The 24,150-nt window shown below is 42.6% G+C and overlaps 1 protein-coding gene across 1 annotated transcript in view; it reads right to left on the bottom strand.

Annotated features, from left to right (window-relative positions):
- fndc7b (fibronectin type III domain containing 7b) overlaps nucleotides 1-24,150 on the bottom strand; it is a 34,482-nt gene that overhangs the window by 10,181 nt on the left and 151 nt on the right. Inside the window, exons 2-39 of the mRNA XM_084548251.1 lie at nucleotides 24,105-24,123; nucleotides 23,649-23,918; nucleotides 23,297-23,557; nucleotides 22,355-22,624; nucleotides 21,719-21,982; nucleotides 19,556-19,674; nucleotides 18,822-18,963; nucleotides 18,269-18,532; nucleotides 16,742-17,002; nucleotides 16,253-16,513; nucleotides 15,301-15,555; nucleotides 14,622-14,882; nucleotides 14,264-14,527; nucleotides 13,890-14,150; nucleotides 13,539-13,799; nucleotides 12,758-13,015; nucleotides 12,328-12,591; nucleotides 11,724-11,981; nucleotides 11,307-11,567; nucleotides 10,279-10,545; nucleotides 9,801-10,064; nucleotides 9,157-9,414; nucleotides 8,801-9,064; nucleotides 8,397-8,657; nucleotides 7,537-7,797; nucleotides 6,175-6,438; nucleotides 5,729-5,989; nucleotides 5,296-5,556; nucleotides 4,895-5,155; nucleotides 4,160-4,429; nucleotides 3,638-3,901; nucleotides 3,228-3,488; nucleotides 2,812-3,075; nucleotides 2,403-2,663; nucleotides 1,940-2,200; nucleotides 1,268-1,528; nucleotides 781-1,041; nucleotides 426-686 (exon numbers count right to left, since the gene is read on the bottom strand). Of these exons, the coding sequence (XP_084404377.1) occupies nucleotides 426-686; nucleotides 781-1,041; nucleotides 1,268-1,528; nucleotides 1,940-2,200; nucleotides 2,403-2,663; nucleotides 2,812-3,075; nucleotides 3,228-3,488; nucleotides 3,638-3,901; nucleotides 4,160-4,429; nucleotides 4,895-5,155; nucleotides 5,296-5,556; nucleotides 5,729-5,989; nucleotides 6,175-6,438; nucleotides 7,537-7,797; nucleotides 8,397-8,657; nucleotides 8,801-9,064; nucleotides 9,157-9,414; nucleotides 9,801-10,064; nucleotides 10,279-10,545; nucleotides 11,307-11,567; nucleotides 11,724-11,981; nucleotides 12,328-12,591; nucleotides 12,758-13,015; nucleotides 13,539-13,799; nucleotides 13,890-14,150; nucleotides 14,264-14,527; nucleotides 14,622-14,882; nucleotides 15,301-15,555; nucleotides 16,253-16,513; nucleotides 16,742-17,002; nucleotides 18,269-18,532; nucleotides 18,822-18,963; nucleotides 19,556-19,674; nucleotides 21,719-21,982; nucleotides 22,355-22,624; nucleotides 23,297-23,557; nucleotides 23,649-23,918; nucleotides 24,105-24,123 (9,460 nt within the window). The remainder of the gene's footprint in view (nucleotides 1-425; nucleotides 687-780; nucleotides 1,042-1,267; nucleotides 1,529-1,939; nucleotides 2,201-2,402; nucleotides 2,664-2,811; nucleotides 3,076-3,227; nucleotides 3,489-3,637; nucleotides 3,902-4,159; nucleotides 4,430-4,894; nucleotides 5,156-5,295; nucleotides 5,557-5,728; nucleotides 5,990-6,174; nucleotides 6,439-7,536; nucleotides 7,798-8,396; nucleotides 8,658-8,800; nucleotides 9,065-9,156; nucleotides 9,415-9,800; nucleotides 10,065-10,278; nucleotides 10,546-11,306; nucleotides 11,568-11,723; nucleotides 11,982-12,327; nucleotides 12,592-12,757; nucleotides 13,016-13,538; nucleotides 13,800-13,889; nucleotides 14,151-14,263; nucleotides 14,528-14,621; nucleotides 14,883-15,300; nucleotides 15,556-16,252; nucleotides 16,514-16,741; nucleotides 17,003-18,268; nucleotides 18,533-18,821; nucleotides 18,964-19,555; nucleotides 19,675-21,718; nucleotides 21,983-22,354; nucleotides 22,625-23,296; nucleotides 23,558-23,648; nucleotides 23,919-24,104; nucleotides 24,124-24,150) is intronic.

The raw sequence follows: 24,150 nt of genomic DNA on the forward strand, positions 1-24,150 counted from the left end.
CAATCTTTTAATCCATAAAATGCAACAGTCTAAAACACAAATGTGTTCAAAATTAATTTCAAAGACAGTATGATACCATAATTCAACAGATCTGGGTGACAGACAGAAATATTTAAGAAAGATAAATAAAGGAAAACTAGAAAAACCTGGAAATGGAAGTTCTTGAACAGGTCGTTTATAGCTGGTTTCATTATATATAACATCTTACGTATTGTGTTTCTATAGTTTTAAGAAAAAGCTCAAATAATTTCAAATTTTTTTTAAAATAAAACATTTGTAGGGAAAATACAGACCCTATAATCAGCTTTTTTAGAATTTCATTTTAATCAGAATAAACGAGAATTGTTATTTAATGAGCCAATCCATCTATAATTAAAAACCAAATCTTTCAGACCAGGGAATCAGTTAAAGGTAACGTCACCTACCAGTCTGAATCTCCACAGTGCTGCTGATTTCACTGTAGCACATGTTACTGTATGCAGTTACAGTCAGTTCATAGGTTTCCCCGCAGTGCAAGTCAGAGAACCGACAGGTGGAGTTGGTGGAGTTGCACTCCTTTGTCATTCCCATGCTGCAGGTGGCAGTAGCTATGTACATCTCCACTCCTTCTTCTTCCTCCCAATACATGAGAGTCGTACCCGTCCCACACTGCATGTCCACTCCAACGCGCTTTGGTTTACAGGGACCTAGATGACATGTTTAAAGAAAGATCTGTGATGAAGGTCTAGTTCTGAAGGTAGAATAAATGTGATCACTGGTACGAGATGCTGCTCGACTCACGTGAGCTGAAGGTGACATTGGTGTGCGTCTCAGTCTGGCAGTGGTCGCTGATGGTTGTGAGTGTGATGGTATACATCTGCCCGCACTCCAGTGCCATCAAATCACACTGGTGTTCATCTGTCTCACAGGAATCCTGGTAGCCATCTGTTGCTACAGCAGTCACTATGTAGGAGTTTGCTCCATCGGCCGGGCTCCAGGTGACTTCAGCCGTGTTGTTGTCACAGTCCAAGGTAGCTGCCACGTTTGTAGCTGCACACGGAGCTAAAGACGGAAGGAAACGTTGATCTTCATACTGTACAGGGCTCAAACTTATAGGTACTATTCAAGTTTCAACTTCAGTACATAGAAGTAGCTGCTCTAAAAGTCCGAAAGCTCTGACTTAACTTAAATCAAACTGCACATGTGCGTATTGCATTACAAAATATGCGCACATAAGACATCTTATAGCCATAGACGAAAATGATGCCGGCGGGTGAGTGCAAAGTACCTGCAACAAGCAGGACAGTGGTAGAGCTGCTGCTGTTGATGGTCCTCCCGACAGCAAAGACACTAGTGTGGTAGATGACGCCACAGTGGAGGCCTTGTACGTCACAGAAAGTCTCGTTGGTGTAGCAGGACAGTGAGTGCCCGTCACGCCCAGCGAGCTGAGCCTGGTAGCCCACAGCAACCGAACTGCCCTCCCACGTCACGGTTCCCTCGCCGTTCTGACACTCAACGTTTGTCTCCACGTTTTTGGGCGGGCAAGGCTCTGAGAGCAGAAAAAGAGACAGAACAGGCTGATGCAGAGTGGACGCTGGTTTTAGGTTTCATCAGAAAAAACACAAAAACTAATAAAATATTCAATTCCCTTAAATAGTCTTTATGAGATCTAGTTTCTTGTTTTGTGAGGCTAAAAGCTATAGAAATTTAGTTTACTTTCATATAGGACAAAAGGAAAACAGCAAATCTTCATAACTGACAGGTTGGACTTAGAGATAGTTTGGTAGTTTTGAAGCAGTACTGAGTAAGCAAATAGGTCTAAATAGGTCTGATACAGAAGATTTTGTTGATCAACTTGATTGCTTTAGACTCAACACAACACAAAAACATCCTCAACTGTTAAATACCAGTCCAGTTTCAAAGATAACTCTTATCTCCAACAGAGAAATGTCATGCTCACCTGTAATAATCATGACTGCTTCGGTAGAGATGGCCAAATCTTTGCATACATGGTTGTGTGCTGTGACTTTGATCTTGTACATCTGGCCACAGCCCATGTTATACAGTACACAATAGGTGTCGTTGGTAATACACGAGACCATGAGGCCCTGGTCGGTTTCCCCTCTGACCGTGTAGTAATCAGCACCGGCAGTCATGTCCCACTGCACCTGGCCGATGCTCACACTGTACTGAGTGGTGATGTGTTCAGGGATGCAAGGCCCTAAAAGAGAGGATGGAGAAAATGAGACAAAGACAGCACATTAAGGTGTGGTTTAAAAACAAACAGAGGAATTCAACATCATAAATAATCAAGCAGCTTTTTGCAGGAGAAGGGGGATAAATAATAAATTAATCTCACATCACGGGTGGTTTGTTCTACTTTTTTTTTAAATGATAAGACTTCATCATGCTGTGTTACTCACCGGTGACCAGGTGTCCTGTCATGTGGCCGACGCTGCTGCAGGTCTCTCCTACAGCTTTGACAGACACATAGTAGGTCTCACCACAGAGCAGACCCTCCATCTCACAGCTGGTTGTGTTGCCTTCACATGTGACGTTGTGACCTGACGCCGTGGTGGCAACGGTCACGTAGGACAAAGCTCCAGCACTCGGGTACCAAGTCACCACGGCCGTGTCCGTGTAGCAGTCCATCAGTGCCTTGATATTTCTCGGTTCACAGGGGGCTGAGAGACGGACGAGTAAAATTAACTTTTCTAAAATATATTTTAAGAGAGAGTTTTCAAGACTTCTCAACTCAAATAGACACAACGAACCAAAAAATATGTAAAACAAGGCCATGACAACCTGTCATCCCTTCTCCCTCTATCCTACCTGAAGGTGTGTCAACAACAGGAGTTGGTGGGCTGTCGCAGTACCCATCAGAGGAGACCACAGAGACATGATAGATCTGACCGCAGCCAAGTCCTGTCACATTGCAGGAGCCCTCCGTTGTGCCCTGACAGGTTGTGCTGTGACCGCTGCTGTCCTCCAATGTGGCGATGTAGGAATCAGCTCCCGCGCCCTCGGACCAGGAAGCGATCAGAGTGTTGGCCTCACAGTCCATCATAGATGAGGTGTTTGCAGGAGTGCACGGCACTGGTTAGAAGAGACAGAGTGAAGGTTTAGAGGATTAAAACTTTTTAGAAGTTTGAGAATCATTCGTGGGGTGCAGCTCTGGATAATTTATGCTCCTTGTAAAAAGTTGTCAATAAAGATAAAGCAGTTTCTTCAGTAGATAAAGTAAATACCTGTCTTGATCATCACACTGTAACTCGGCTTGCTCTTGCACACCATGTCCTCTGCCGTTACAGTTGCTGTATAGTATTGTCCGCAGTGCAGATTTGTCAGATCACACTGGTTCGCCGGCGACTCACACTCGTCCACGTGGCCGTCGGTACTCATTGCGTTCACAGTATAAAGCTGCCCCAGCCTGCCATTGCTCCACGACACGGAGGCCACATTGTTGCTGCAGCTGAGACTGGCTTTGGGGTTCTCGGGAACACATGGTGCTGCAAGGGAAAGCAGTTAACTTAGTTGGGTTTACCTTTGACATTATAAACACTGTAAATAGCTAAGTGTTTGTTTAAATTCTTTCTATTTTTGTTTTTTGTAAATAGGAGAGTATTTCCACATGTGTAATGCAAGGCATATATCTTACCAGTCCTGGTGATGATCCCATTGCTCTGTGAACTGTTGCAGGTTCGTCCCTCAGCCATGACATGTAGCATATACATTTCTTCACATGGCAGATCGGCGATATCACAGCTATTGTCTGATGTGGTGCAGCAGGTCGTGCTGTTTCCATCTAATTCTTCCAGTGTGGCCGTGTAGGTTACTGCACCGGGAACAGCCGACCAGGAGATGGTGATTGTACCATTGTCACAGGACACTGATTCCTGGATATCCTCGGGAGGACAGGGAGCTGGGAAAGAGACACACTTTTAGAGACATCCTGCATGAACCATAAATGTGTCCTTTTATCACTACAAAAAAAAAATGATCATCTATCATATTGCAGTCAAAGTGTATAAATGAGAAAGAGGCACAAATACAGCAAATAAAGCTCAGAAAAAACGTTTTAGTGTTTTGGGTGTCAACCATTTATACACCTATACAGCAAACTATGCCATGTGATTATAAATAGATTTAAATTAATACACTTGTCGTATTTTTCATTTACCTGTCTCAGCTGTGATAGCATTGCTGGGTGCGCTGGTGCACTGCTGATCCTGGGCCATGAGGGTAAAGGTGAGATTCTGGCTGCACGTTAACGGCGGCAGAGCACACATCCCGTCTGATGTGGAGTTACACTCGAACGTCATGTCGTTACCCTGGCTGTCTGTCGCCACAACAATGTAGTCTTCAGCACCGGCAGACTCATCGTACATCACCCACGCTGAGTTTGTCAAGCAGTCGATCTCCACGTCCGACAGCTGAGGTACACAGGGAACTGGAAGTAGACAGGGACAGATCAGTAAATTAGATGTGCACAGTAGTCACATTCATGGGTTTTACTTAGGAGTAACGTAGGGTTTATTGTTTGTTCTTGTCATCTTAATTATTATGTAATTGAAGTTATGACTGTAGTTGAAGAAGTTAGGAAGAAGTCGGGAAGTAACCAAAGAAAAGAAAAAAATTGAAATTACTGTATACATTTATAACACAGAAAATATGATCTATACCTTGACAGCAACAATTATTAATCTTGGATGGTGACACTGTAAAAAGGTTGCAGGAGTCTACTACTGTCCTAGAAACTCTTTGTTAAATTGTACATTTAAATGGCTACGTAATAAGAATATGTGGTGTACATGAAGATTACTTATGCAGTTGTAGGAATTATGATAAACACATTAAAATAAATCAATTATGACACATAGGCAATATAAAACACAATATGAATATTGATCCTTGCCTGTTGTGATCATTTTTGTGGCGCTGTCTCTGCCTACGCATCCATTCCTGGATGGTGTGATGGTGACATTGTACTCTGTCCCGCACTCCAGTGAGCTGAGATTACAGCCGCTGCTTGTTCCACTGCAGTTATGTTTGCGACCCATTGCGTCGACGGCAGACACGGTGTACACAACCCCGGCTACGCTGCTGCTCCAGGTGACAGATGCCACTCCGGTGGTACAGTTCACAGCAGGAACGAAGGATGAGAGTGGGCAGGGAGCTGAGCGGAAGAGAAGAAAAAGAGATGAGAAGCAGAAAGAGTGAACTTTATTTCTTGTTGTATGAAATTTTTTTTTGACAGAAAATACAACTCAAATCTAAATGCATTGTAGTGTCACAATCACCAGTAGCTTTACATACCTGTATAGACCTGCTTTATGGGGCTGTGGGAGCTGTTGCAGGCATCATCTTGGGCGACTACTTTAACATCATAAGTCAGACCACACTGCATACTTCGTACTACGCAGTAATGCTTATCGGTCGTGCAAATGTTTTCCCGCCCACTGCTGCTCCTCACTGAGGCGCGGAACTTCACATAGTGACCAGTCGACTCCCAGGTAACATTGAGGACGCCGGACAGACAGTCGAGGTGGTTCTGTATGTTGTTTGGCACACATGGAGCTGAAGGGAGAAAAAACACATACTGTCAATGTATTGCCATTGATGTTAGCTGCTTGAATAAACCCAACTTAGTCAACTTAGAATAGCGTGTAGTTGAGCTTCTTTTTACCAAAAATATGCAGTTTGAAATGATCATAGACAAGGCAAATATGACCTGGGTTGAAATACCTACCAGTGCGAATCATTTTGATTTCACTCTTGGCTCCCATACACTTTTCATCAATACCAGAGACGTAGACCTTGTACTTTTGTCCACAGAGCAGACTAGGTATCTGGCAGGTGGTGCTGCTGGTGTTACAGGACCACCGCTGGCCCTGAGCATTTTCAGCCACGGCCACGTAGGAGACGGAGCCCTTCGAGGCCCGCCATGACACCGAGATGTTGTTTGATGTACAGGAAGATGTTATGGTCAAGTTGGTGGGAGGACAGGGAGCTGGAGCAGGAGAAAAGTGAGTCAGATTATTAATGGGCGTCATAGAGGGCTTTTTAAAAGGTATTTATAAACGGAAGAAACGCAGGCAGATGACATTAAAGGATTTTTGAACCTATTATCACAAGTAAGTTGTTAACAATTTTAGCTATACACTCAACTGTATAGTAATAGGTAAATTAACCTACCTGTGTTGATTCTGTGCCAGTACTGGGCAGGACTGGGGCAGTTCTGTCCTTGTCCACTGACGCTCACTTTATAGCTTTCCCCGCATTGCAGGGAGCTGATGTTACAGGAGGAGCTGTTAGTTGAGCAGGTCTTGAGGTGTACAATGTTAAAACCATCAGCTGAGGCGTTGTAGTAGAGGATGCCACTGCCGGGAGTCCAAGACACCATAGCTGTGTTGGTGTCGCAGGCCAGTGCCGTCTTCAGACCACTGTGGGGACAAGGACCTGCACACAGAGGGATGAGGAGAGGAAATAGGATTGTTTCTTTTGTTTAAAATAAAATACTATTTCTACTTTTACTTTGCTAGCACATAATAATGTGATCATTGGAGTTTCATTCTGTTGATATTTACTTGGACTTCAACTGTGTTTTATGAAAACTTAACAGAACTTTAGCAACACCTGGTGGCAGCCTTAGAAACCAGCATTTTTAAAGTGTGCATGAAGATAGTAAAATAAAATAGTTTCCCAAAACTCCATATAAGGCATAACGAATCCTTTTTCTTCCCTTTTTACAATATATGTCAGACTACAAAGCTAGATAAGCAACTAGTTAATTTATCCACAAAACAACACTATCCATATTTATGTCATTCAAATTTAATAATCGATTCTGGATGAAAGAGCAAAAGCCTACTTAGCTAATGTTGACACAGCATTTAATAGCAATATTGGTCAAGGAAACGTCCTAGATTTACAACAGCATCCTAGCTAACCACTGCCAACAGTGTTTAAGGTAGTTTTTGTTCACATTTCCTATATGTAGATACTGGTTTTACACAATTTAACTCAATTATTTGTTAAAATATCCACCTTCCATCTACTGTTCTGTTCTGTTCCATTCTGTTGTGTGGAACTTATCAGTGTGGGTGTAGTTGTTTTTGTTTTAGTTTAAGATCATTAACTTAGCTATTAGCTTACCGGCTAACAACAAGAGACAGCAAGTTAACTCTGCGCTAACTAATTACATGTGGCCTAATACTGACGCTAAATACATTTTAAATGTTTATCTCTAAATAATTTACATTTTAAGAGCCCAAATGTTTTAAATGCATGACCTAAAACTAGTTAAAATTAAAAAGATTAGCTAAGGAAGCTATCGTTAGAGAAAGTATTTTCCCGCCGGAATGAACCAAGTAGCCATGGCAAAAAGGGGCGTTTCTGTCGCTGTGTTATTTAGACTTAAACATTAATATAAAAATAAAATCACATTTGGTTTCTAAATATGTTTAGTTCCGTTATTATTATGTTCACAATATTTAAGAAGTGAAAACTATCTGTTTCTATATCTTATCAACAGTTTTTCTGTTGGTATTTTATTACCTGTGGTGGCGATGATGGACTCGCTGATCAAACTGACACAGGTGTCATGGCGAGCTACCACTGAGATGTTGTAGTTCTGACCACACGCCAGGTTAGCGAAGTCACAGTTGGTGTCTGTGCTGTTGCACACGGCGTTGTGGCCGAGGCTGCCCCGAGCGTAGACGGTGTAAGACGTGGCACCGAGGGCTGCGTCCCATGTTACCACGGTGATACCGGTTTGACAGTCCACTCGTGCTACGAGGTGTGTGGGAACACATGGAGCTGGTTGAAATAAAAATAAAAAGAGGTTAGTAAAAGTTTCATGCATCCTCAAGCGTTTAAGAGACTGCACATTTTGCATAACTTTGAGTTTCACTGGTGGATTATAAACACGGTAATATAATTTCCATACAATTTAAAATGATATAAATGTGAGCAGTAAATGCATCGATGCTGTACCATTTAATATTTTTTCATGTATACCACCTGTACCTGTAGCTTGAAAACAAATTGTATGTTTTACATTTGAATATTAATAACAAAATAATATGAAATATCCTCTATGCAAAGTTTAGATAAATTGGAGTGTTTGCTTTTTGTTTAAAACATTAACCATAAGTACAAAATCTAGCACATTTTATAATAGTATAAAAACTCTGCTGTAACATTTTACTGTTCATTAACTACATATTCACACTTATAATAAAGATTTCTTTGCATTTTGTTCTGTATAAATGATAGAAAATCATCCAGTTCCCTTTTACAATGTATTATTTGTAGCAGAATTTGGAGAATTTCTGCTGTAGGTCAGAGGAATGCAAGTAAAATCTTCTGTTGGCGTGAATGATTGTCAACCCTGTGACTGATCATAGCTTTAATACCTGTGTTTAGCTGTTTAGCCAAAGCTGGTTCACTGCTGCATGTGTTCGTGTGGCCCGTCACACTAATGGTGTATTTCTTTCCGCATGTCAGCTGGTCGAAAGTGCAGTTGGAGCTGCTGGAGTTGCAGGTGACGACCCCTCCTCTCATGTCCACCGCAGTCACCATCTGGGTCTGGTCTGGGCCTGAGTTCCCCCAGGTAACTAACGCCACATTGGTCTTGCACTGCAAATGCACCGACACGTTGTCGGGCTTACACGGAGCTGGTGATGAAGAGAGAAATGGTGTGTAAGTCAACATTACTGCAGTGGAGGATGTTTGAACAATATACAGTGCAAAAAACCCACCATCTGGCTGTAACGTCATATTAACTGAACATTAAAGTGCAGCATTGAGCTTTTGCTACCTGACTGCATCTTGTAGTTTGAGCCCTCAATGATGCCACAGTCGACTGACGCTGTGGTGACGACGAGGCTGTAAAGGAGGCCGCATTTCAGATTTTGAATGGTGCAGTTGGTGCTGTGGGAGTCACAAGTTTGTCGTGTCTCGTCGCTGCCGATGGCGATTGCAGTGTACGTGCCGATGTCTCCCACGCTCCCCCTCCACTCCACCGCGAAGGAGTTGGCATTGCAGTCCAACTCTGCTTGCACCCTGTCGGGCAAACAGGGAGCTGTCGCAGGGTTGAGAAGAGGAAGGTCATCAATTGAATAATTGAGCTGCTAGTATATCAGATTTTGAGATTCAAAACATTGAGACATTTACCCGACTCATAATTCAAGGACGCTGATGCACTGCTGTTGCATGTCGCAGTTGAAGCAACCACAACTGCTGAGTACTGGCGACCACAGTCCACCTTCACCGAGCAAGTTGTCGTGTTTGAGAGACAGGAAACTACATGGCCGTGGGTACCAGTTACTGTGGCTGTGTAGGAGATGGCGTATTTGCTCGGCGCCCAGGACAGAATGGCCAAGTTGGTGCCACATTCAGTTCTGACTGTCAGGTTGGTTGGAGGACATGGGGCTGGGAGGAAAGAGGAGAAGAACAAATTATTATGTGTGAAACAACATCGGCTCCTGTCGTTTTAAAATTATACATGACCTAACTATAAATAGCTAACTAAGACACAGACACTTAAATACTTAAAGTTTCTAATTTTGACTGGTAAGTTATAGCAGTTGTCTTATGTCTAGCTACAATTAAGGACAAGGAAGATAAAGCTGTTACTGTTTTAAGTGAAACCATTTAAAGCTTTCCATTTTAAAATGTAGGATGGGACCACATAATTAATTAGTGAACAGAGAAATTAACCTTTTGTTGTTTCTCTGTTCACCTTAGTGGAGAAAAAAGATAGTTGGTACTGTGACTTGAGTTTCTATTGGTGATAATGTTAATATACAGATATTTACCTGTTTCAGTTTTTATCCGCTCGCTGAAGAGGCTGGTGCATTCAGAGTCCCTGGCGGCAACTTTGAACATATACTTCTGGCCACACTGCAGCCCAGTGATCACATGAGATGTCCGAGCTGTGGAGTAGTTGGCAACTGACCCGTTATATTCTTGGGAATAGACAAAGTAGTTGACTCCGCTTTCTGGACTGGTGTCCCAGCTTACTGTGATGTCATTGTTGCTGCAAGTGGTCACGCCAGCCAGACCCGAGGGTGGGCAGATGACTGAGAACAAGAGAGAAATTAGATTTTATTTAGATTAAATTGCCAGCAGTGTTGGCTATGCAGTAATTTAGAAGGATGTATTGGAAAGATCAGAATTTCCTTTTATTTCTGACTGAGCAGATATATAGGAAATATCATCAGGCTAGGCTAACCTTCTGATTTAGAGTAATTTTCCACTAATTATTATTTAATATCTATAGTTGAGTTCTCTGACCTGATTGGAAAGTGAATGGTACGCTGGGTTGGCTTCTGCAGCCTCTTTCTATGGTAACCACGGTGACGGCGAGCTTCTTGCCACAGTGGAGGTCGTTGAGGGAGCAGCTTGTTCCGTTGGAGGAGCAAGTGTGGGTATGCTCGTCTATAACAGAAGGTATGGTCGTGGCCTCATAGAGGTCTGCGTGCAGAGCTGCGTTCCAGGTCACGTGGCCCACATTACCGACACACTGTAAAGCCACGTTGACGTTGGTGGGAGGGCAAGGACCTGCAGGAAAGAGCGGAAGTTGAAGTGGCAAACATCCACTTCTTAAAGTCAAATTGTGTGTTTCTGCATCTGTATGCGTTTCCTGTAAAAACAGAGCTAGGGTCGCTGCCATCTCCTCCGAGAAAATCTGCTATCACTGATCAAGACCAAAACTGTTTATGTAGGATAGACTCAAATGGGGGAGGGGCATTAAAATTCAAGGGCATGTATCATAGGACACAAAGTTACCACATGCCCTCTAGTTCAGGATGAGTCATCAACGTTTTCTTATTGTTCTCTCGGAAATTATAAACTTTAAAAACCATTTTAGAATAACCACAAAATGACTTCTTTGTTTTTTTTGGGCCAAATACTAGTTTGATCTTTGTCGTACAAGATTAAGCATATAAAAACACTTTCATAGGGACTTTAATGTTAACCTTTTCTGTGCGATGCTGTCATCTGCACGGATGTGAAACTAATTGCTTAATAACCAAGAATTAATAATATTTAAAAAAAAATCACATTTACATTAAGACAAATGTAAAGCAATCCAAGTAATTTATGGCTATATATGGTTGTATATTTAATGTATTCTTTCTTATTAAATAGAAGTCAGGAGGAAATGGCAAACTCATAATTGACCAGTCTAGTTAAAACCTATTAGTATTTGTTTCCTTCGTGTTACTAGAATGACCATATGACATGTTCTTTATAAACTATAGTATTTTTCATTTTGTAAAATGCACAGCACATCTATTCCTGTCTGAGTTCCCTCTCACCTGCAATGTAGGTGTATGGGAAGCTGTCATAGCCCTTGCATTGATTAGAGAAGGGGCTGACGGTGATGATGTAGGTCTGAGCGCAGTGCATGTTCGGTAGCTGACAACTTGTGCCGTTTGTGGAGCACCGCTTGACGTCCCCATTTCTTGCGGTGGCCGTCACGTTGTAGGACACGGCGCCAGGGCTGGGTTTCCAGCTCACTGCCGCCGTGTTGTTGTCGCACAGCAGGGAAGCACTGACATTCATGGGAGCACAAGGAGCTGATGGGAAAACAAAAGAAAAAGCACCATTGAGTCTTAACAGGAAGCTGCAAATATCACTTAATTAACCATGTTTCTTCATTGATTTTTACACTACACAAGTAAACATGATTTGTGTACAGTATACACACGCCTTGCACACTTTCCCCCTCTTACCAGTGTTTATCTGCGTTACACCAGGCATGCTGCTGTTGCAGTGGTCAGCCACGGCTATGACTTTTACGTCGAATGTTCGACCACAGAGCAGCGAGGGCAGGGAGCAGTAAGTCTCGCTGGTGCTGCAGGAGGCCATGCTGTCTCCAGACTGGGCGTAGACGTGGAAACTCTTCCGGCCCAAAGCCTCGTCCCAGCTCACGAAGGCAATGCTCGTTTCACAGGAGTATTGGTACTCCACGTTGGCAGGGGTGCAGGGCGCTGGGTGAGAAAGAGTGCAGTCAGTTCTCTAGTTCCACCTTGACCCATTTTAACCGAATTCTGAGTTCTACAGTAGCAAGATGTCCAAACTGTGGAAGAGTTGTGACTAAGGTTTGACCCGAGGAAACTTTTTCTGTCATTGCGTAAAATATAAGTCTCTCATCTAAGCAGACAAAGAGGGAAATAACAGTTTGATGTTCCTTATCCTAGTCCTCAACATACTTATAATAGAACTGACTTATTGTGCTAAATAAGGACAGTGTCTTTTATCTCGTATCTCTAATTGGCTCATCAGCTGGTGAGGTTGCTAACCTTCTAACTACAGATTCCCTAACTTCCAACACACCTGTGACAATCTCAAAAGAAGAACTGGTTTTGCTCAAACACTGGACTCCTTGTGCGACAGCCCAGACGGTGTAGGTGTGTCCACACAGCAGCTGATCCAGGACACAGCTGTTGTTGGAGGCAGAGCTGCAGGAATACGAGTGTCCCCTGCTGGAGTTTGCGTTGACCGTGACATTCATGGCATCCTCGTCCTTGTACCAGGTGACCATGGCGTGGTTGGAGGTACAGTCCAGTGAGTGGTTCTTGATCATTGGAGCACAGGGAGCTGGACACAAGGCACATTGTATAAACTTGCAAGACACTGCAGTCTACAAACTTCTCTAAATCTAAGGGTGTTCATTCTTTGTATTCTATATAAAATTGCTCTCGATTCTCTTAAAATTAGCTACTATCATTTGCCCTTGTGGTTTTCAAGTAAAATTCTCCATTACCTGTCGTTACATTAGTTTTGGCGAGTATGGAGCTGTTGCACTTCCCGTCCCTTGCCAGCACAGTCACAGTGTAGTCCTCCCCGCACTGCAGCTTGGTCAGCTCGCAGGAAGTACCGGTGGTATTGCAGGAGTCAACGTGTGCACCGGCCTCGGCTAGGACTGTGTAATCGTTGGCTCCGGCGCTGGCTCGCCACGTCACCGTCGCCACACCGGAGAGGCAGTTCAGAGAGGCGGACACGTTTGTAGGGTCACACGGTGCTGGAGGTTAGAGGAGAGGGTGACCGGTGTGACTATTTGATGACTTGATGGAAACAGTTAATTTCAGCTCAGTTTTGAGAGATTGATCGGAATACAGCAGCTACTTTGTTTTGAATGCTAACAATGGTAGTCAACTCATAAAACTCATAATACCTTGAACAGGAGGTCTAAAGAGGAAAGAAATATGAGGTTATGTTTTAATGCTGTGTGGTTAAAAAATGATATGTTTTAAGTGTAGACCAACAAAAACAAAATGCCCTCAGCTGGGCATGGTAGTTTTGTGCAAACGTCTCTCAAACAGAAGTAAATAAGAAGTTTATTTTGGACTATTTACAGCAGTGGATTAATACACTAATATGCTACTACTCCACTACTAATATTTACGATAGCAAGATAGATGTGGATTGATTCAAAGGTGCATGTCACCCACTTTTTCATTTTGATTTGTCAAGAGATTCATTGTTAATAAGACAAACCACAGCCTTATTCTTTTAAATGTGACCAAGCTAAGAGGCTCATTTACCAGTTGTTGCTGAGATCATGGCGCTCTTTGAGCTGTTACACCTGTCGTTGAGGGCCACCACGCTGAACATGTACGTCTGAGCACACTGCAGATGAGGGAACATGCAGCTTTGGTTGGCTGTGAGGCAGGAAGCAGAGAAACCTCCTGCTCCCTTCAGGGTGGTGACGTAGGACGCTGCACCGGCAGTTGCACCCCAGGATGCCTTCAGCATGTTAGTGGAACACTGCATGGCGCCTCGGACGTTCATAGGAACACAGGGAACTAAAAAAAGAAAGAAATGAGTGTGAAATTATGAACTATAAAGTCAAAAACTAAACTATATTTACCCGTAACACCGTGCTCTGTATGTACCTGAATTTACAATCTCCGGGACGCTTCTCATTCCTTCACATGTGCTGCTGATGGGTTTCACTGCCACAGTGTACTGCTGTCCACACTGTAAATTTGTCATTTTACAACTTGAACCCTCTGTGATGCAGCTAAGTGAGGTGCCATTCGCTGTGACAGCGGTGGCGCTGTAGTTTACTGGCATGGATCCGGGTGTCCAGCTGATGGTCAGTGTGTCGGTGCTGCAGTTGAGGGTGGTGATCACGTTCTGAACAGCACACGGGGCTGGTACAAGAGGAAAAGGGTCAGACTCGGTCGTAGTGTGATTATGAGAGTAAAAGTTTGATACGCTGGTTAATGTCGACAAGGACCAATAATGGAGTAAGGGGTTCTCTCACCAGTGGCGTGGATGACCGGCCCGCTGTCAGGACTCTCACAGTTACCATCTGAGGCCGACACGGTAAAGGTGTACTTCTTCCCGCAGTGCAGACCATCCAAATTGCAGCCGAGCTTCAGTCCCGCGTCACAGCTCACATTGTGTCCGTCTGAGCTTACTGCCTTGCCAGTGTAAGACATGGCGTTGCGGCTGCTGCTCCAGGTTAACTTGGCAGAGTTACTGGTGCAGTTGACCGAAGCGGTGAGCTGAGTGGGAGGGCAGGGTTCTGCAAAGGGAGGAGACGTAATATGTGAGATGTGAGAGAAGAGACTACCACATATTTCAAAGCTACAAAATACATAATTCTACCAGTTGTTTACCTGTTGTTAGTTTCACAGTGTGGCTCTTCATGCTGGTGCAGGCGTCGTCCACAGCAACCACGGTGATATTGTAAACCTGACTACACTTTATGCCCTCCAGCCTGCACGACGTCCCGTTGGAGACGCACTTCAAACGATTGCCGTCTTTATCCACGGCTGCTGCGGTGTAGTTTTTGGCTCCACGGCTTGCTTGCCACATGACATCCGCAAAATTCTGCTGACAGTCTCTTTTCACCGTCACATTGGTGGGCACGCATGGCGCTGGAGGAGTTAAAAATCACCCCAGTATATTTAGATTCATCTTTTATGATATAAAGGAGCTTTTATGCTCCATTAACACATGTTGGACTTCTTTTACCTACTAAAACAAACTAAAAACATACAAAACATACTACAAATAAAAATATAGAAAAGGTTTAAGGTCAATACAATACAATAAAGTACAAAAGCTTTATATGCTTTTACTTAATTTACTTTTTTTGCCATATATGCATAGCAAATATAGCTGCTTTGATTTTGATACCTGCATATCATGTGCATGATCAAGCAGGCTTGACGCAGATCAAATATCCAGGTGTTTGTGCATTTTGTGTCAGGATGATTCTTTCAGAGTTCCCTGCTACTATGCGACGCACGGATGGGGTACGAAAATGCCTCCACAAAGCCCAACAACCCTTACCTTCTTTGAATCTTAACTCCGAGGGACGACTGGGACAGCTCCCGTTGTAGGACCTCAGCCTCACTGCGTACTCCTGCCCGCACTGCAGTGTGTTGACGCTCAGCTTTGTCCCTGTGACGTTGTAAGTCAGCTCCTCGTTGCTGTGCAAGATTTTGGTGGTGTAGCCTTCTGCGTTTTTGGATGCGTTCCAGCCGATGGTCACTCCTCCTGTTGCGCAGTCCACGTTGGCGTGCAGGTTGGCTGGTCCGCAAGGAACTGGACAGAGAGAAGAAGAATATATAGATACAGAAAGTAGAGAGGCAGAGATGTGGAGGTCCTGACATACAAGCTTTTAAAGACAAGAGCAATATCTATATACAGGTTGTAAAGAGAAACATGTTTCAATTACTGTGTTCAATCCTCACTTCCAGTGGAAAATAAAAAGTACTGTGGCGAGATGGTATTGCCAAAGTAAAACTCATGCTGTCCTCTGTACAGATGCCCTTTTAAGACTTTTCAGACTGAAAATGAAAGGCTCAGTGGTGCACAGCAACTATGGTAACCGCTGTACCTGAAGCTGAGTCTTGACCTGGATGCAAACTAAGCGAAAGTAAATTCTGATACAGGTCCCTTCTACGTGACTTGGTTTCAAGGCCAGGAAAATAATGCAAGCCTCAGCTCAAGAGGGTGATTCACCTAAATCACAAAAAAAAACCTGCCTGACTATAAAACTAAAGACACCTGGAATTGTATATAAACTAAAAACCTATTTCTTGACTTTGACTTTCTAAGTTTTGATTCATATCTGCACGTAAATCCTATATTAATGTGTTCATTTTCGCTTGAACGGGCCGTACTGCCAATAAAACAATTTGTGCAGTTTATAGACCGCTCAGCCTTTCTCAAAGATTTACTGAGACGTTAAGCGATACTGCGACACAAGGTCAAATTATAATGGCAAGAGTGCTCCTACCAGAATCCATGTAGATGGGTTTAGAAGGCATGCTGGGGCAGATGCCATCATGGTAGCTGACGGTGACCGTGTACCGCTGGCCGCATTTCAGGTCGGGGACTTTGCAGCTGGTTGTAGTGGAGCTGCAGCTGAGAAGTCCCTGACCTGGATCCACGATGGTGGCGGTGTAGGAGTTCATTTTGCGTTGGCTTTGCCACGAAATCAGGGCCTCGTTGGCTACACAGTCCAGGGTGGCAGAGAGGTTTACCGGTGGGCAGGCGGCTGAAATAAGACAGAATTAGACAAGACTTTATTGGACATTTTTAGATACTGAAAATCATCAGCTTAGGATTCAGGTTTTTAGTAGACTAATACTGTTTATTTTTATTTACTGCACAATACTGCCTCACATGAAAGATCCATGTCTTTTGTTATCACTACTATCAATTAAAAAACGCATACAAGTACATAATAAATGCAAGAGAACATGGACGAGCATCCTTACAGTACCTGTCTCTACGGTGACCATCTCGCTCTCAGAGCTGTTGCACATGAAGTTGGAGGCAATAACGTGAAATTTGTAGTTGGTGCTGCACTTCAAGCCGTCGAGGAGACAGAACATATCCATGGAGTTACAGCTGTGAATGATGCCGTCGCTGTCCGTGGCCATTGCGACATAGAAGAGCGCACCGCTGTTCATGGTCCAGCTTATCCTGATGGAGTCGTCGCCACATGTCTTGGCAACTGACACGTTCTGTGGAGCGCATGGGACTGACCGAGAAGAGAGATATTACTTTTAATTACATGTGAAAACTCAGCAGCTTGTGTAGATGACGGATGGGACGTATGAGCATGTATTGTTGGGTGCACATTTAAACACAGGATCCAAATTTGCCGGTTTCAAGTTTTATTCACAAAAACTGGTTTGTGGATGATTTTCATGTAAAGTCTTTGTACCTTCAGATGGAAATGGTCTGAAGGCCTTTTGGGAGGCTTTAAATAGGTTCTGGGGGAGTGGTCAATGACATCACAAGATGCAGACAGGAAGTAACTTGGGATTCAACATATACCTTTAAATCCTTTCCCATTAAAGATGAACTACAGTTTTTTACAACCTAGACCTCATTTCTGACATAATATACGATAGTTTACTCACCCATATAACTTTTGCGTAATTTGTATTCCTTCGGGAGATAATTAGATCAGTGTATATTCATGTAGTGGGAGTGACTGGGGCACCGAAACGCAGCCTCTAAATAACGTATTATCTGCTGCGAAACTCGTTCATTTCACCAATATTTTGTTATGATACGCTAGTGCTATTCCCCGTTGAGTCCGGAGTTACCCGGATGATGTCTAAAAAAACAGTAGTTCCCCTTTAATTAATCTCAGGCCGCCTTGAGATTGAGAATGACAGTCACTTCCTCAAAAGACTATTTTCATTATATCCCGCTTACTTACTCAAGGATATTCAATTTAAAATGAAATAAACGGAAAACCTTTACATTTGGGAATGAATGTTTGACATGTTAGTTTTAAACTATTAATAATTGATGAAACTAGCTCTCTGTCAATTAATTTATTATACTTATCCCCCCTCTGTGTGTTACATATTGAAGAGGGAGATCGTATTAGTTAGTTAAGACCTTTATTCTTGTCACTAGAAAATAGAATTACGAGTTAATGAAACTTTTGCATACTGTATATTATATCCATTGGTACTAAGTAAGCGCTTGAGAACATGTTTTAGGCATTTTACTTGAGTGCACCATTTAATGGCACTCTTAAACGATATTGTTCTTTTAACACTAAAATAATTACAGTGAAAAGTTATATTTTGCAGATTAACATTTACATATAAGAACAGACAAGGCAGTAGAAATTGCTTAAAGTTAACTACATCTTAAATTGCAAAATTTAAAATGGCTTCCACACTAAGTCATCAGTAATATTGGGTTTATATTGAGTACATGTTAACGATCTGAAATTCTTTTTCAGCCTCTGCTAATATCTAATAAACTAAAAGCGTTTTCTCACCTGTCTCAGCCGAAAGCCCCAGCATCGGCGGACTGGAACATTCGTCATCAAAAGCCGTGATGTAGATGCTCAGGTGCTCTCCGCAGCTAACGCCTTCCATAACACAGCTGTTGGACAGTGAAGTGCAGCTGTAGCTGCTGTTTTTCAGGTTGCCGATGGCGTTCACTTCGTAGCGCATCGCCCCCTCAGCGTGGTCCCACGTGCTGAGCAAAGCACCAGAGCTGCAGTTGGCTGATGTTTGCATATTCTTGGGCATGCAGGGGGCTGGAGACAGGATTTAGTTTGTTAATCTTTAAAACATTTCTATTTGCAAAAGATAAAAAGGGGAAATAATGTTGTAGCAATAAGGGAAATTTATCATTGGTGGTTTTGACACTCATCCTTGTCATTGTCAGTGGTTAACTAAAGCTGTTGGACCAGATTTCCACCAGAGAGCAGTCGCATAAGAATGGACAACTTCCCCAGAGTTCAGTTCATCAATAAATAATGCATTAAATCATGCTGTACAATGTACGATGTTTCGTAACATACTTTTGCAGATACGTTGTCATACCTGTGCGAATGTCGACCACGGAGCTACTCTCGCTGGTGCAGCCCCCTGAGACAGAGGAGACTGTGAAGGAATAGAGGCGTCCGCACTTTGAATGTGTGAAATAGCAGGAGTTTTCCGTAGACAGGCAGTGCTTGATTTCTCCCTGTGTGCAGAGAATATCAAATCACATTTAATATGTACAGTACATTACAGGCTTAAGCTACTCTTTAAATGCACAGTTCAACATTTTGCTCAGCTTTTTTGCAGAGAAGTAAGTGAAAAGATGGATACACAGATGTTTTTACAGTGACAATGAAGCTTTTATCTGACGTACCCAAGTTTGTGTCCCGTATACATTAAACATAGATTTAATTGGAATATTTGAAAAACCCATAAAAGCGATTATAAAATACTCACAAATACTTGATCAGTTTGGGATCTAGTGAATGTTGGAGGCCAGGTCAACACCTTGTGCTGTTTTTCATGTTTTTTTTGAGTTGTTCCTAAAGCATTTTTGTGTGTGTGCCTGTGTCAGGCTGCATACTGCTGGAGATGCTATGGGGTGGGGGTGCCTGGTCTGGTCTAGGTGGGTGGTACACGTTCTAAGTAACATCCACACAAATGCCAGGTCCGAAAGTTTCCCACCAGAACATTGTATTGTCACAACATGACTAATGTTATTTACTTCTCCCATCAGGGGTCTTCTTGTTATGGCTGATCGCTGTATGATTTTAAAGCAGAATTTACTCTAGTACCTTGGAGTCAACTGCTTTGGCTATGTAGTAGTCTGTGTTGCTTGTGTGGTTCCATGAGAAGATGATGACGTCGCTGGAACATTCTCGCAGCAACATTGGGTTGCTGGGAGGACAAGGAACTGGAAGAGAAGAGATTTTGAGTCATTTAAACATGGATGGATGGATGATGGATGGATGGAGAGGCAAAAAATAAATGAAACGAGGTTAAGTATTAACATCAAAGGCGAGCATCTCAAGTCCTTTTTCAGGTTAAAACGCCCTGATACTGAAGATTGTGCTTTTCACCGTGTGAGGTTTAAAGTTTCACACGAACACAGGCTTATCCTTAGCAGTGTTGAACACAACACAATATGATGGCAGACAAAGGAGCTCAATGGGAGACCCAGTTCTCGGAAGGGCCACCTCACTCGATAAAAACGTGTGAACCAAACAAAGCTTGTAAACAAGTATTCCCAAATGGCTCCAGACCGATATGACCTAAGCAGTCCTTAAGGTAAAAACAAGTAGATCTAATACACTTATAAAGAACTGGCTTATGTTTATAACTTAATCTTAAACTTTACAATAACTTGTGTCCTCATCTTAAAATGTGAGTTGAAATGTGAATCAAATTAGCATTAAAAGTCTAGAGAAGATTTCTTTAAACTTAAATCCAATGCTATGGATGCTCATTAAAAGCTGTATTATTCCAGCAACTATCTAAAAAAAACAATCAGTTTTTTAAGTTGTTGTGCCTTTAGGCATTTGCAAATGGATCTATCACCCAATTTAATTATTTAAGGTTTCAGTTCCAAGTATTAAATGGCTGTACTCTCAACGTGTGACACGTTACTTTTCATTAAAATCATATTGAGCTTCATCCAAGTCACGGCAGCTAAGCGGCGCACAATGTGACCCATGGGTGGGGCTGCACAGAAAGAGAATCTCAGGACAGAATGGAGCGATACATGAGATGAAAGGATTAACTGATTGCACAAAATAGGTGGCGGGGTGTAGCAGTGAAAATGTTCGTCATCCAACAATATCATAGAAAACTGGCATTCATTTGACTACCACTGATGGGTTGGATTACCTCCTTTTCTTTATGGTGATTACCAACGATGAGTATGAGTTTGGTCATATTCTGTAATCTACTGGCCATTTTTCTTATCGCTTATTTTCTGCCAACGTTTAAACCTCGGTCAGTCTGCTGCTATATATATTTATTTACCAATTAGTTTTAATCTCGAGTTTGATGTGGAGGAGGAATTTGTGAAAAGGAGGAATTCTCAGTAACAAGTAAAAGCCATAACAATTTAAAGGACATGTTGACCATACTTCAACCATTTTGGTTACTGTACTGGATTATTGAAGATTTGTCATGCCTGTAGTCTCAGATCTAACAGCACAGTCCATCATTTAAGTCATACTCATCACGAGGAGGAAAGTATTTCTCCTCTAATGAAACTGTTCTGTAACGTCTTCTGCGCCTTAAGAGGAGCTTTCTAAGTTGACGGTTTGAGCTTTGAGACTCTACAGGCTCAGAGACAAGCCAGAAGTGTAGAGGTTTAAAGATTTATCTTTATTTTAGGCCATTTAAAGCATTTAGTCTCTAATGAAAGATGCTACTTTGATCATTTAGATGGCAAACAATATTTGAACAAGCAGAAACTTGTAAACAGGTATTCTGAAGTGACTCCAGGTTGAGTCGTTTTGGTATCAGGCTATATTGGCTTTTGCCGGCTGGATTTCATTGAGTTCTTTGCTGTTGAAAGTTGCCCGACATTGTGAAATTGCTAAGCTAAGATAAGAAATAACCTCTTAAGGCAGCAAGGCACAGGGGCTCACGGTTGTTGCTTTTTCAGAGTTTCTTCCCTTGTCTTTCTGCTTCATTTTTCAACTTATTTCAAGTGTAGTTCTTTTGAAAGCTTTGGGGTGAATGCAAAAAAAAGACATAGTGTATACCTTTCAGTGCTTGTGAAGACTGTCTATGGTCGTGGATTGATTCAAGTGTGAAGTGAATGAATTTTTGAAATCATAAACCAGATGTTTTAAGTTGGGCTCAACACTTGTACTTGAGCAATTAGACCTCTAAAAGAAGATGAATATTTTTGGCTTTCAAGATGGACTTCAGAGAAGATGCTTCTTATTGCCTCACGTATTTGTGCTTATTTTGCGTCTCACCGGTCTGGAAAGCGGCCGATGTGGCGTTGACCAAGTTCCTGCAGTTCTGTGACATGGGCGTTACGTGCACCACGTAGTTCTGGCCACAGCTCAGTCCGGGGATCTGACAGCTGTTGCCCTGGCTCGTACAGGACAGCTGGGTGCTGTTTTCGTCCATCGCCGTTGCCATGTAAGACTCAGCCCCCAGAACGGCCGACCAAGACACCGTGACAGTGTTAGTGGTGCAGGTGTAATCCACTGATACTGATGAAACTGGTGTCAGCTCTGCAAGCAACACAATGCATTACATTTATTATTACTTAGTTTTGTTTGTGACAAAACAGCTTGTACCACTGACACCTTATATAAGGGAGAGTCTGATATAACTGATGATACTTGAGTTGTCTCTGATTGGCAGACTGACAGCAGCATATCCCATATTTAATACTCTGTAATAAAACCAAAATAATATCCTTAGATTTTCTCAGGTTTTTGTTTACGTGACAACCTCGACAACAAGTAGGTTGTCAGGGCGTCTGAATGCTTTTTACCCTGAGGATCATATTCTGCACGTCTGAAAGGGACCCTTCATAGAGAATAGCTGACCTAGATCCTAATCACCAAGTTATTGATATTGGTTTGGCTCTGGCGACTCACTGTTGGTGGTGTACATGTGGTCTGTGGGCTCGCTCGGCATCAGGAACTTGCTGAATGAGGACACTGATATGAGATAGTTGGAACATGGGAGGATGCCCCGAACATCCACCTTGGTCCCTGAGACATTGTACATGAACGGCTTGCTGTCGGGGTCGTCAGTGTCCCGCATGATGAATTGGTATAACAGGACGTCAGGCACCGGCTCCCATGTTACTCTCGCTGTATCCAGTTGAGTCTGCACTGCTTTGATACCCACCGGAGGCTGCACCACTAAAATCAGACATTAATATTTACTCATTTGACGGGAAAACTCATACCACCAGTTTGAAGCTAGTTCTGAGATGTGTGGAGAGTTCATACAAAAGTACATCAAATACACGTATTCTGATTTACTCAAACAGGTGCAAGTATAAGTGTCTGAATCTTTGGAGTCAAATTTATGCAGCCAAGAAAAAATAAATACATTACAGTGCCAAATTTTAGCTGACATACAATTTACATTACTGACAAACCATGTAAGTATTAAAATGACTCAAGAGGTTGTGGGATTTGTCATGGAACCATGTTAATGGTCGGCTAAAGGGACACGATGTAATTTTGTAATCCAACTCTATATGTAGGTCAGTGCTGAACATAAAGACCAACCTTTTGAGGAGAAATTTCATACCAGTATTAACAGTAGTAGTCTAGATAGTGGCACTATTACTTCCTGTGTTTATGTGGATACATAAAAAACTCTTCTCGTCTTAATTGGGTTACATGATTAAATGTAAATGTTCTTTTTTTTTTATTCTTAAAATGAAAGTATCTACATCACGTGGATAGTGTAGTTTAAAAATGACATCAACACCATGTTCTTATACATATTCAAGATTTTGAGTTTGTCTTTCAATGACATTCATGCAACCTTTGCTCTAGATGGAACTGAAACAGGTCACTCACATGTTGTGATGGTCCTCACTTTGCTTCTGCTTCCCTGGCCGGCCTGGTTAGCCGTGCTGACGTAGCAGTCATAGTTGGTGGAAGGCTGCAGGTTTCCTATCACAGCTGACGTGTTGGTGTAGGTAAAGTCCAGCATGTTCCTGGTGGCCTGAGAGAGCACCTGCAGGCGGTAGTACTGCGCAGAAGGCACCGTACTCCATGTTACTTTGATTGAAGTGCTCGAGAGTGCCCGACCATCTAATATCTGCGCTGTGTCGGGGACTAGGAGAAAGCGAAAGCATCTTTTAGGGCGCTACAGTACAGATTAAGCCTAAAGCGTTATTTTTCTGTTTGAAGAAAATGTTGAAATTACCTGTGGTCGCTGTAGCTGAAGCCACACATTCCACAAAGTAGAACGCAAAAACTTTGAGAGTCACTTTATACTCTCGTCCTGGACTCAGACCGTGGACATTCAGCTCAGTCGTTTGCGAACCAGCAGAAACCACAACCGGTGCGGTATCTGACGAGTTTATCTTTCTCAGGTCCAAAAGATAGCCTGTTCCTCCAGGATATTTTTCCCATTTTACCAGAATCGACGTGGCGCTTGAGGGATTTGCTGACAAAATTCTGCACTCTGAAGAAGCTGGGTTTGAGAGAATAAACTTCATTAATGAGCATCAGGTAATACAACTACACAAGAACTACTTAGATGTTTGACATTTGACATCATTTCATCTGAATAACACACAGCATCCTCCACTCAGTGACAGCTTTCATTTTTTTCCATCTATTCATGATTTAATTTAACCAGCTTTCATCATTGACTTACCTGCTGCACTATGATGTATCTGTAAATAACACAAATATTGTAATCA

The sequence above is a fragment of the Chelon labrosus genome, assembly GCF_963514085.1.
Source record: "Chelon labrosus genome assembly, chromosome: 7".
NCBI classification, from domain to species: Eukaryota; Metazoa; Chordata; class Actinopteri; order Mugiliformes; family Mugilidae; genus Chelon; species Chelon labrosus.